The 13,183-nt window shown below is 48.8% G+C and overlaps 1 protein-coding gene across 1 annotated transcript; it reads right to left on the bottom strand.

Annotated features, from left to right (window-relative positions):
• Window positions 1-1,284: 1,284 nt before the first annotated feature.
• Window positions 1,285-9,380, bottom strand: LOC138756674 (mucin-2-like). The gene is made up of 13 exons (XM_069923061.1): window positions 9,270-9,380; window positions 9,005-9,105; window positions 7,942-8,332; window positions 7,396-7,785; window positions 6,538-7,083; window positions 6,265-6,459; window positions 5,746-5,952; window positions 3,730-4,899; window positions 3,457-3,573; window positions 2,950-3,339; window positions 2,599-2,871; window positions 2,197-2,442; window positions 1,285-2,052 (listed from the first exon to the last, which is right to left on the bottom strand). Exons 1-13 carry the CDS (start codon window positions 9,378-9,380, stop codon window positions 1,285-1,287), a joined length of 4,905 nt encoding a protein of 1,634 aa, XP_069779162.1.
• Window positions 9,381-13,183: the final 3,803 nt, after the last annotated feature.

The following is a 13,183-nucleotide window of genomic DNA, read 5'->3' as shown; positions in this document are numbered from 1 at the left end:
ACAATTAAGTAGATGTGCACTGTTCAACTACTCTATCAGATCAAGCTGTTCACAATTAAAAAATTGGATATTGCCATCGAGAGAGAATCATGTAAATCACGTAACAGTTCAAATGAAGATACTCATTCTGATTTAATTGGTTTGCTGGTTTCTAAAGGAGACAAAGATAAAACCATTTATACCATAATGATGTTCTTTTCCATAAAACAATGAATTCTGTTGATCGTGATTCACAAAGAAATTAGAATGCATGTCTCTGTGATGGATATCCGACAGGGTGACATCATTGGAGAATGTTATTGGACCAGGTGAACCGGTGATATCAGCAGAGCAACATTTCAGATGGGGAGTTCGTGGTGACAGCAATTGTCTGTGACTTGAATGAACAAAATGGGAGTTGCAATGACCAGCATTGGGAGTTATCATGTGATACCATCTAATGAGATCTGCAATAAAAGTCTTCCAAATGCAGGCTGGTGTCATACTTTTATTTCTCCAACACTTTTTCTAAATCTCTTTTGCCACAATGTTTCATCCCACCTCCATGATATTTCTCATGGGGCGGATATCTAATCTTCATCGCCAATGACATTCAAGCTAAGTTGTCAAGCTATTATATTCAGATAATATCTGCTTTCATATAGCACAAGAGACTAAGTTCAAAGCTGTCATCAGTTATTTCATTGAAGCTTACAGGAGGATGGGCCAGACACTCAACATTAGCAAGGAAGGTCCTCTACCAATCTCTTCCCCACTGCATCCTCCACCATCCTCAGCACTTTAAGCACAGACTTTAGTCGATTGAGGCACTATTTTTGAAGTTAAAGGCCTCAATAAAGCTCATAGACCTCTGGGACTGGACCCAGCATCCAATATGCATCTAACAGAAGAAATAACTGCAGCAGATAAGGCAAATGTTCCACCAATATTATTCCCGCAAAATCCTCGAAATTCCCTGAGGGTTAGCGAAACGAATGCCAATGACCGCTCTCAAGTGAGCATTCCAGTTTCCAGGCACTACTTACACTGTGCTACATTAGGAAGGCCATGTCACCTGCCTGACTATAAACTTCCAAAGGAGATCACTACCCTAGGCTTTTTCATGGGAAGTTATTAGGCAGACAAAGGAGAGAATATGTTAGTCTCTTCAAAAAAATGCAAACTTCCCACTCATTCCTAGGAACGTCTGGGCCAAAAGATCTCAAATTGGAAAAGGAACATGCAGAATAGGAACAAATGCCGTGAGAAAGCAGCAAAAGAACCGCAAAACACCTGCACACACTTTCAGCCACCACAAATCCCATAGATAGGGGTATCTGCAGTACCCACATTCATCGCATACACATCAGAATGCACAAAAGCAAAAACAGATTTAATCAGACTGGATCCCTCAGTGATATCAGCAGTGAGGGTTATCAGACAGGGTGCCTCAGTGAAATCAGCAGTGGGAGTTATCAGACTGGGTGCCTCAGTGATATCAGCAGTGAGGGTTATCAGACAGGGTGCCTCAGTGATATCAGCAGTGGGGGTTAACAGAATGGATGCCTCAGTGATATCAGCAGTGAGGGTTATCAGACAGGGTGCCTCAGTGATATCAGCAGTGGGGGTTATCAGACTGGGTGCCTCAGTGATATCAGCAGTGAGAGTTATCAGACTGGGTGCCTCAGTGATATCAGCAGTGGGGGTTACCAGACTGGGTGGCTCAGTGATATCAGCAGTGGGGGTTATCAGACTGGGTGCCTCAGTGATATCAGCAGTGAGGGTTATCAGACAGGGTGCCTCAGTGAAATCAGCAGTGGGAGTTATCAGACTGGGTGCCTCAGTGATATCAGCAGTGAGGGTTATCAGACAGGGTGCCTCAGTGATATCAGCAGTGGGGGTTAACAGACTGGATGCCTCAGTGATATCAGCAGTGGGGGTTATCAGACTGGGTGCCTCAGTGATATCAGCAGTGGGGGTTATCAGACTGGGTGCCTCAGTGATATCAGCATTGAGGGTTATCAGACAGGGTGCCTCAGTGATATCAGCAGTGGGAGTTATCAGACTGGGTGCCTCAGTGATATCAGCAGTGAGGGTTATCAGACTGGGTGCCTCAGTGATATCAGCAGTGGGGGTTATCAGACTGGGTGCCTCAGTGATATCAGCAGTGGGGGTTATCAGACTGGGTGCCTCAGTGATATCAGCAGTGGGGGTTACCAGACTGGGTGGCTCAGTGATATCAGCAGTGGGGGTTATCAGACTGGGTGCCTCAGTGATATCAGCAGTGAGGGTTATCAGACAGGGTGCCTCAGTGAAATCAGCAGTGGGAGTTATCAGACTGGGTGCCTCAGTGATATCAGCAGTGAGGGTTATCAGACAGGGTGCCTCAGTGATATCAGCAGTGGGGGTTAACAGACTGGATGCCTCAGTGATATCAGCAGTGGGGGTTATCAGACTGGGTGCCTCAGTGATATCAGCAGTGGGGGTTATCAGACTGGGTGCCTCAGTGATATCAGCAGTGGGGGTTATCAGACTGGGTGCCTCAGTGATATCAGCAGTGGGGGTTATCAGACTGGGTGCCTCAGTGATATCAGCAGTGAGAGTTATCAGACTGGGTGCCTCAGTGATATCAGCAGTGAGGGTTATCAGACTGGGTGCCTCAGTGATATCAGCAGTGGGGGTTATCAGACTGCGTCCCTCAGTGATATCAGCAGTGGGAGTTATCAGACTGGGTGCCTCAGTGATATCAGCAGTGGGGGTTATCAGACTGGGTGCCTCAGTGATATTAGCAGTGAGAGTTATCAGACTGGGTGCCTCAGTGATATCAGCAGTGAGAGTTATCAGATTGGGTGCCTCAGTGATATCAGCAGTGGGGGTCATCAGACTGGGTGCCTCAGTGATATCAGCAGTGGGGGTTATCAGACTGGGTGCCTCAGTGATATCAGCAGTGAGAGTTATCAGACTGGGTGCCTCAGTGATATCAGCAGTGGGGGTTATCAGACTGGATGCCTCAGTGATATCAGCAGTGGGGGTTATCAGACTGGATGCATCAGTGATATCAGCAGTGGGGGTTATCAGACTGGATGCCTCAGTGATATCAGCAGTGGGGGTTATCAGACTGGGTGCCTCAGTGATATCAGCAGTGAGAGTTATCAGACTGGGTGCCTCAGTGATATCAGCAGTGAGAGTTATCAGACTGGGACCCTCAGTGATATCAGCAGTGAGAGTTATCAGACTGGGTGCCTCAGTGATATCAGCAGTGGGGGTTATCAGACTGGGTGCCTCAGTGATATCAGCAGTGAGGGTTATCAGACAGGGTGCCTCAGTGATATCAGCAGTGAGAGTTATCAGACTGGGTGCCTCAGTGATATCAGCAGTGGGGGTTATCAGACTGGATGCCTCAGTGATATCAGCAGTGGGGGTTATCAGACTGGATGCCTCAGTGATATCAGCAGTGGGGGTTATCAGACTGGATGCCTCAGTGATATCAGCAGTGGGGGTTATCAGACTGGGTGCCTCAGTGATATCAGCGGTGAGAGTTATCAGACTGGGTGCCTCAGTGATATCAGCAGTGGGAGTTATCAGACTGGGTGCCTCAGTGATATCAGCAGTGGGGGTTATCAGACTGGGTGCCTCAGTGATATCAGCAGTGAGAGTTATCAGACTGGGTGCCTCAGTGATATCAGCAGTGGGGGTTATCAGACTGGGTGCCTCAGTGATATCAGCAGTGAGAGTTATCAGACTGGGTGCCTCAGTGATATCAGCAGTGAGGGTTATCAGACTGGGTGCCTCAGTGATATCAGCAGTGGGGGTTATCAGACTGCGTCCCTCAGTGATATCAGCAGTGGGAGTTATCAGACTGGGTGCCTCAGTGATATCAGCAGTGGGGGTTATCAGACTGGGTGCCTCAGTGATATTAGCAGTGAGAGTTATCAGACTGGGTGCCTCAGTGATATCAGCAGTGAGAGTTATCAGATTGGGTGCCTCAGTGATATCAGCAGTGGGGGTCATCAGACTGGGTGCCTCAGTGATATCAGCAGTGAGGGTTATCAGACAGGGTGCCTCAGTGATATCAGCAGTGGGGGTTATCAGACTGGGTGCCTCAGTGATATCAGCAGTGAGAGTTATCAGACTGGGTGCCTCAGTGATATCAGCAGTGGGGGTTATCAGACTGGATGCCTCAGTGATATCAGCAGTGGGGGTTATCAGACTGGATGCATCAGTGATATCAGCAGTGGGGGTTATCAGACTGGATGCCTCAGTGATATCAGCAGTGGGGGTTATCAGACTGGGTGCCTCAGTGATATCAGCAGTGAGAGTTATCAGACTGGGTGCCTCAGTGATATCAGCAGTGAGAGTTATCAGACTGGGTCCCTCAGTGATATCAGCAGTGAGAGTTATCAGACTGGGTGCCTCAGTGATATCAGCAGTGAGAGTTATCAGACTGGGTCCCTCAGTGATATCAGCAGTGAGAGTTATCAGACTGGGTGCCTCAGTGATATCAGCAGTGGGGGTTATCAGACTGGGTGCCTCAGTGATATCAGCAGTGGGGGTTATCAGACTGCGTCCCTCAGTGATATCAGCAGTGAGAGTTATCAGACTGGGTCCCTCAGTGATATCAGCAGTGAGAGTTATCAGACTGGGTGCCTCAGTGATATCAGCAGTGGGAGTTATCAGACTTGGTGCCTCAGTGATATCAGCAGTGAGGGTTATCAGACTGGGTGCCTCAGTGATATCAGCAGTGGGGGTTATCAGACTGGATGCCTCAGTGATATCAGCAGTGGGGGTTATCAGACTGGGTGCCTCAGTGATATCAGCAGTGGGGGTCATCAGACTGCGTCCCTCAGTGATATCAGCAGTGAGAGTTATCAGACTAGGTCCCTCAGTGATATCAGCAGTGAGAGTTATCAGACTGGGTGCCTCAGTGATATCAGCAGTGTGAGTTATCAGACTGGGTGCCTCAGTGATATCAGCAGTGGGGGTTATCAGACTGGGTGCCTCAGTGATATCAGCAGTGGGGGTTATCAGACTGGGTGCCTCAGTGATATCAGCAGTGGGATTTATCAGACTGGGTGCCTCAGTGATATCAGCAGTGAGGGTTATCAGACTGGGTGCCTCAGTGATATCAGCAGTGGGGGTTATCAGACAGGGTGCCTCAGTGATATCAGCAGTGGGGGTTATCAGACAGGGTGCCTCAGTGATATCAGCAGTGAGAGTTATCAGACTGGGTGCCTCAGTGATATCAGCAGTGAGGGTTATCAGACTGGGTGCCTCAGTGATATCAGCAGTGGGGGTTATCAGACTTTGTGCCTCAGTGATATCAGCAGTGGGGGTTATCAGACTTTGTGCCTCAGTGATATCAGCAGTGGGAGTTATCAGACTGGGTGCCTCAGTGATATCAGCAGTGAGAGTTATCAGACTGGGTGCCTCAGTGATATCAGCAGTGGGGGTTATCAGACTGGATGCCTCAGTGATATCAGCAGTGGGGGTTATCAGACTGGGTGCCTCAGTGATATCAGCAGTGGGGGTTATCAGACTGGGTGCCTCAGTGATATCAGCAGTGGGGGTTATCACACAGGGTGCCTCAGTGATATCAGCAGTGGGGGTTATCAGACAGGGTGCCTCAGTGATATCAGCAGTGAGAGTTATCAGACTGGGTGCCTCAGTGATATCAGCAGTGAGGGTTATCAGACTGGGTGCCTCAGTTATATCAGCAGTGGGGGTTATCAGACTTTGTGCCTCAGTGATATCAGCAGTGGGAGTTACCAGACTGGGTGCCTCAGTGATATCAGCAGTGGGGGTTATCAGACTGGGTGCCTCAGTGATATCAGCAGTGGGGGTTATCAGACTGGGTGCCTCAGTGATATTAGCAGTGAGAGTTATTAGACTGGGTGCCTCAGTGATATTAGCAGTGAGAGTTATCAGACTGGGTGCCTCAGTGATATCAGCAGTGAGGGTTATCAGACTGGGTGCCTCAGTGATATCAGCAGTGGGGGTTATCAGACTGGGTGCCTCAGTGATATCAGCAGTGGGGGTTATCAGACTTTGTGCCTCAGTGATATCAGCAGTGTGAGTTATCAGACTGGGTGCCTCAGTGATATCAGCAGTGGGGGTTATCAGACTGGGTGCCTCAGTGATATCAGCAGTGGGGGTTATCAGATTGGGTGCCTCAGTGATATCAGCAGTGGGGGTTATCAGACTGGGTGCCTCAGTGATATCAGCAGTGGGGGTTATCAGACAGGGTGCCTCAGTGATATCAGCAGTGGGGGTTATCAGACAGGGTGCCTCAGTGATATCAGCAGTGAGACTTATCAGACTGGGTGCCTCAGTGATATCAACAGTGAGGGTTATCAGACAGGGTGCCTCAGTGATATCAGCAGTGAGAGTTATCAGACTGGGTGCCTCAGTGATATCAGCAGTGAGGGTTATCAGACTTTGTGCCTCAGTGATATCAGCAGTGGGGGTTATCAGACAGGGTGCCTCAGTGATATCAGCAGTGGGGGTTATCAGACAGGGTGCCTCAGTGATATCAGCAGTGGGGGTTATCAGACTGGATGCCTCAGTGATATCAGCAGTGGGGGTTATCAGACTGGGTGCCTCAGTGATATCAGCAGTGGGAGTTATCAGACTGGATGCCTCAGTGATATCAGCAGTGGGGGTTATCAGACTGGGTGCCTCAGTGATATCAGCAGTGGGGGTTATCAGACAGGGTGCCTCAGTGATATCAGCAGTGGGGGTTATCAGACAGGGTGCCTCGGTGATATCAGCAGTGAGAGTTATCAGACTGGGTGCCTCAGTGATATCAGCAGTGAGGGTTATCAGACTGGGTGCCTCAGTGATATCAGCAGTGGGGGTTATCAGACTTTGTGCCTCAGTGATATCAGCAGTGGGAGTTACCAGACTGGGTGCCTCAGTGATATCAGCAGTGGGGGTTATCAGACTGGGTGCCTCAGTGATATCAGCAGTGGGGGTTATCAGACTGGGTGCCTCAGTGATATTAGCAGTGAGAGTTATTAGACTGGGTGCCTCAGTGATATTAGCAGTGAGAGTTATCAGACTGGGTGCCTCAGTGATATCAGCAGTGAGGGTTATCAGACTGGGTGCCTCAGTGATATCAGCAGTGGGGGTTATCAGACTGGGTGCCTCAGTGATATCAGCAGTGGGGGTTATCAGACTTTGTGCCTCAGTGATATCAGCAGTGTGAGTTATCAGACTGGGTGCCTCAGTGATATCAGCAGTGGGGGTTATCAGACTGGGTGCCTCAGTGATATCAGCAGTGGGGGTTATCAGATTGGGTGCCTCAGTGATATCAGCAGTGGGGGTTATCAGACTGGGTGCCTCAGTGATATCAGCAGTGGGGGTTATCAGACAGGGTGCCTCAGTGATATCAGCAGTGGGGGTTATCAGACAGGGTGCCTCAGTGATATCAGCAGTGAGACTTATCAGACTGGGTGCCTCAGTGATATCAACAGTGAGGGTTATCAGACAGGGTGCCTCAGTGATATCAGCAGTGAGAGTTATCAGACTGGGTGCCTCAGTGATATCAGCAGTGAGGGTTATCAGACTTTGTGCCTCAGTGATATCAGCAGTGGGAGTTATCAGACTGGGTGCCTCAGTGATATCAGCAGTGGGGGTTATCAGACTGGGTGCCTCAGTGATATCAGCGGTGGGGGTTATCAGACTGGGTGCCTCAGTGATATTAGCAGTGAGAGTTATTAGACTGGGTGCCTCAGTGATATTAGCAGTGAGAGTTATCAGACTGGGTGCCTCAGTGATATCAGCAGTGAGGGTTATCAGACTGGGTGCCTCAGTGATATCAGCAGTGAGGGTTATCAGACTGGGTGCCTCAGAGATATCAGCAGTGGGGGTTATCAGACTTTGTGCCTCAGTGATATCAGCAGTGTGAGTTATCAGACTGGGTGCCTCAGTGATATCAGCAGTGGGGGTTATCAGACTGGGTGCCTCAGTGATATCAGCAGTGGGGGTTATCAGATTGGGTGCCTCAGTGATATCAGCATTGAGGGTTATCAGACAGGGTGCCTCAGTGATATCAGCAGTGGGGGTTATCAGACTGGGTGCCTCAGTGATATCAGCAGTGGGGGTTACCAGACTGGGTGCCTCAGTGATATCAGCAGTGGGGGTTATCAGACTGGGTGCCTCAGTGATATCAGCAGTGGGGGTTACCAGACTGGGTGCCTCTGTGATATCAGCAGTGGGGGTTATCAGACTGGGTGCCTCAGTGATATCAGCAGTGAGGGTTATCAGACTGGGTGCCTCAGTGATATCAGCAGTGTGAGTTATCAGACTGGGTGCCTCAGTGATATCAGCTCTGGGATTTAAAAGCCTGTTGCCTCTGAGACACCAGCGGTGGGAGTTATCAAACTTGGAGTCTGTGCGACCTCAGCAGTTGGTGTTATTATTGGAGGAATTACTGTGACATGAGCAGATGGAATTATCAGATTGGCTCTGACTGTGAAGCAAGCTAGAGTTATCTGACCTGTGATATCCGAAGGAGTTAGTGGACAGTTAAAGTAATTTTGGATGCATCTCCAGCTCTCACGAAATAGGTGACTAATGCGATAATTTGGTATTTGATTTCTCCAAAAACACTATCTATTTCTGCTCCTGCTAATTCTACAAAAATAACTATTCACATGTAAACTCTTAGTTCGACGTTTTATCTTATTCTTCTATTAGACTCGTGACGCATAAATAACCTTCCCATCCCTTATTGCCGATAACATACAGCAAGATTTGCATGTATTGAACTGAGTATAGACGATACAAACGCCCGTGTATCCATTTGTGCATTTCTCTTGAATAATCGTCCAAAAGGTCTCAACAAATGTCGCAAGGAGCTAACATACTAGATTCATGCTAGTTTCTATTCACGGACTTCATAAAACATTTACAAATCTAACCGTTAGGTATCAGTAGTGACAGCGAGCCAGTGATTTATACTGCACCAGCCGCATATATAATACTTCCAACCAGCCGCCCCCCGCCCCCAAGCTGTGCACATCACACCCAGTCTGGTGGGGGTTTAAAACGCTTTGTTACAACCAGGGTCGCGCTCTCTATTTTTCCAATGCCACGTACGACTGTTAAATCCGCTCGGATGGCGCTCTGGCCAGGAGGTGACAGGGAATGAAAGGAGATTGAATCCCCTGTTTCCCCAAAGGCACCGAGTTCAGCGGAGCGCGTCTGTCTTCTTCAATAGATGGTTTGCGAGTTTACGATGTTCTCCTTCCGTGCTGGGCTCTTTCTCAGCCGCCTTAACTCCGCGATACCGTCTCCCCACAGCTCGCCATCAACCTCTCAGCCTGCACCTCGCTGCCGGGCTCCGAACTCTCCCTCGTTTTTGAACGTCCCCCAAAAGAATATTTGCAAAGCTTACTCATTTACCCCTTCATTATCATCCCATTATTCAAAGCAGGCGTCATGATGCTCGCTGAATCAACCTATTTACTAGGTTCAAAGCCACTGTTGCCACACGATCAAAGTACCTGGACTAAAAATTCACATAAGCGCGATTGCAACAAATGGGCGCCACATCATCCCCGCTGCAGAAATACTTGTAAAGATCCAGAAATGCGGCTAATTTCAATCCAATGCCGTGTTAATAAAAGGATTCCTTCTGAATTTAATGCCTGTTTTGAGTATGTACTGGTCTGTTTCTGAAAGGGACAGGAGCGCTCGCCACAGCAAGCAGCTTAGTGACATCGCAAATTTCAGCGAAACCTCTCGTCGATTTCACCTCGGTCTCTGCCTGCGTAAAGTGTTGGCCATGAGAATCCGACCACCCCGAACAGCGAGCCTGTAATCCCCCCCCCCCCCCCCCGGTGTAATTCCCAAGAACACTTTCCGACCATTTCAGTCCATCCTATTTTGTTTTTAAAGGTGAAATCGCACGGAATCGGTTCTTCGCCTGGAAACGAGCAGCTGCCTTTTCGTGGAGATCTTGGTGTTAAACTGAAAGCAGACACACTCCCCCCGCCCCCCCCCCCACTCCTCCCCGACCCCCATCCACCCCCACTTCGCTTTCTACTGAAAAAGACCCCACAAAACAAAAGTGCCTCGAATGAACCGAAAGCACCAGCGCGGTGCCTTGGGAGTCGGGTTTAACCCTACATCTATTGAGGGAGATGTAGCGGGACTCGGAGACCCCAGTGTTAATTCGAAATCCGTGTTAGCGTGGATGCGGGAGAGGGGCGGATGGGGAAGGAAGATGGTCCAACTAGTCACTGGGAATGAGTGTTGCACCATATCAACAAATGCGCCCGGTGCGTTTTCGGAATCGGCGACACTGCCAAATACTGCATTTTTTAAAAAAAAATCTCTTTTGGATGATAAAACTGAACGTTATTTCAAGTTGGAAGGGGTGGGGGGGAACGTGAGACAAATCCGGAGTTGAGCAAGGAAAGACATGAGACGACAAGCACCTGAAAGTCACAAACAGGAGCCGAATTTCGCACACCGATGCTTTTAACCCGTTCCTTGTCAAGCAGATGGTTGCAAGGTAAACTGGTCCGGACAATGAGGGAAAGACTTACCATAGGCTTGGGATGCTCTGCCGATTAAAGATTGCCACCACAATAGAAAAACTAGTTTTCGCAGCATTAATCCAACCATCGCCATAATTGACCCAAACCTCGGATTCTGTCAACGTCCAGGACCAAGCCGTGTGCGTTTCCCTCGCTGGTTGATCTTTTCACGGCACTCGTTCAGGATGGGAAGTGGATTCTTCTTCAAAATCATCGAACCCAAATGTATCTAGAGTAAATAAAAAAAATTCCGAAACTCGAAGGAGGGTAGGGCAGCAGAGGAGCCGAGCTTTCTTCGCAACTATCGGATCAAGCCAGCCAACTGGCTTGTTTTATATCCTGGTCCATTGCTCAGATGATGGGGGGAGACTGAGGTTTGACGAGATGCGGGGAGACAGGGGACTCGGTCTCTTCTCTCACTTGTTACTGAGCTGTGGCCAGTGAGGTGGATGGGGAGCTCCCGCGCGTGTGTGTGTGTTTGAATCCATTGATCCGGAGGAGGTGTAGTATGCAGAGTTAAAATCCAGGATCCGGGATCAGCCCTGGAACGGAGCGAATGAATGAAAAGCTATCAGTCAGTGGCAGGCGGTGGTCTCTCCATCACTGAGCGTGCAACGTCCTCTCTGTGCGGCGCCGGCACCGAATCCTGCATTGCTTCATTTTTTTTTTAAAACTCCTCCAAATTAATCAGTGCATTGTTGGATTTCCGTGAGGGGGGGGGGGGGGGGGGGGGAACGTGGAATCTATCACTTGGGTATCAGTTGTAATAATACCTTTCCAATTGATCCCCCCCCCCCCCCCATTCCATTTTTCTGGACCAAAGTCTAATTTTCAGCCAGACTTCGTTAACTTTCTGTTTCTTTCCCAGACAGTTTTGTTTTTGGTTAAATTTAGATCTGCAAGCTACTTCGACCCACGAGTCCCACTCGCACCCAATTAACCGACTCCTCCCGGACGTACCAAACGGCGGGAGGAACACGCTGCGACAACCGGGGCCGTCCCCTATCCTCCAAAACAAGGCAACATCCAATATTTCATCCACCACCTTGTCGGAAGAGTCGTCCGAAATGTTGCCGTTTTCAAGCCTGCCTTGGCAATGATTTCCCTGCTCTGGTTGGGGCGGCAGAGGTGGGTGTTCCGCACATTGTAAATCAGGACCGAGGAGTGAGGGCACCGCGCCGGACATTTCATAAAATGCCCGAGACTCGCTGGGGGTTGTATTTTTGTTTGAAGATTTGGCTCAATAATGACTTTGAGTTTGAGTTGAATCCACTCAGTCAGCACACGGTCGGGTTACATGAGACCACGGCTTGGGGTGGCCAGGCAGATTCAAACCAACTGCTAACTTCCAGGTAATTGACCCAGGGGCTTCTTTATTAACTGAATTCAGCAGAAGGTGGGGGGAGGGGACACGTAAAAGTGAAGTCGAAAAGTCATTTCAAGTAAGATTCGGGGTGGAATGTGCAGCAAGTTGAGGGCTACTGACAAAGCGGTTGGATTGAGGTGCAGTGCACAACGGTGCTAAAGAAACTCAACAGGTCACGCAGCATCCATAGAATCAGCCTTTCGGGCCTGAGCCCTTCGAAGGGAATATGGATGGGAAAAAAATACAGACAGAGGTCTGAATTCTTTAAAAAAATTACAGTACTGTAGAAGCCCATCCCGGCAATTGAAACCTGTGCCACCCAATTCACTGACAAACCTATTTTGGAGGGTGGGGGTAAACTAGATCACCGAGTGAAACCCCATGGAGGACAGCGGCAGACACTCGGGTGACAGCTGGATTCAAACCCACCATGCTCTTCCCTATGCCAACAGTGCTGTCTGTGGTCGAAGGGGTGGAGTACAGGCTAACAGGTGCAGGTAGGAGGATAGAAGAGATAGAGGCTAAGAAGAGTGGGTCACTGATAGAACTAAGTGAAGGAGGTGGAGAGTTGGAGGGAAGAAATTAGAGGTCGAGTTTCCTGCAGCTTCTCCCATCCACTTCATTCTCCTATCAGAGAGCTGCTCTTCTTCATCCTCTGTTCTTTCTTCCTCGCCTACCAGCTGGACCTTGTCAAAGGCCTTGGTAAAGTTCATATAGACAACAACCACAGTGCTGCTTCAATAATCCTCTTCAAAACACCTGTCAGCTTCCTGAGAAACAATCTCCCAAGCACAAAGCAATACTGACTCTCTCTAATAAGACCCTGCCTATCTAAATGCTGATAGATCTTGTCACTCAGAACCTCCTCCAGCCACATTTTCACCAATGACGTGAGACTCTCTGGCCCGTAGTTCTCTGGCTCCCCTTTTTTTTCAAAAAAAAGTGCAAAATTAGCCATCTTCTAGCTTTCCATCACTTCACCTGAAGTCAAAGATTCTTCCCTTAGCTTCCCACAAGATCCGGGGAGGCAGTCAGTCAGGCTTGGAAATTTTTCCATCTGAATGGTATGGCTGCCACACCTCCTCATTTATGGACCAAAATATCACAACTCGTTTGCTTCAGTTCCTTATTTTCCATGATCTTTTTCACAGTAAGGTTGCAAGATTTCTTCAGGTAAGGCTATATAGTGCAAATATGGTGATTGGAGTATGATGCAAATCGGCCCAGGTGTGATGTTGGCTTGTGTTTTACTTGTCGAAAGTAAATCAGATGACATGGCTCAAATTACTTCTTC

The sequence above is a fragment of the Narcine bancroftii genome, chromosome 3 (assembly GCF_036971445.1).
Source record: "Narcine bancroftii isolate sNarBan1 chromosome 3, sNarBan1.hap1, whole genome shotgun sequence".
Lineage (NCBI taxonomy): Eukaryota > Metazoa > Chordata > Chondrichthyes > Torpediniformes > Narcinidae > Narcine > Narcine bancroftii.
This window is presented reverse-complemented; position numbering and strand designations above follow the sequence as displayed.

Bases quoted from the DNA above. Each gene is read 5' to 3' on its own strand.
- LOC138756674 (XM_069923061.1), bottom strand. From the start codon at position 9,380: ATGAGTAAGCTTTGCAAATATTCTTTTGGGGGACGTTCAAAAACGAGG. The intron at 9,106-9,269 runs GTATCGCGGAGT...CCTCCTGGCCAG, and splicing joins TGGCGAGCTGTGGGGAGACG to AGCGCCATCCGAGCGGATTT. The intron at 3,340-3,456 runs GCATCCAGTCTG...GATATCACTGAG, and splicing joins CCACTGCTGATATCACTGAG to GCACCCAGTCTGATAACTCT.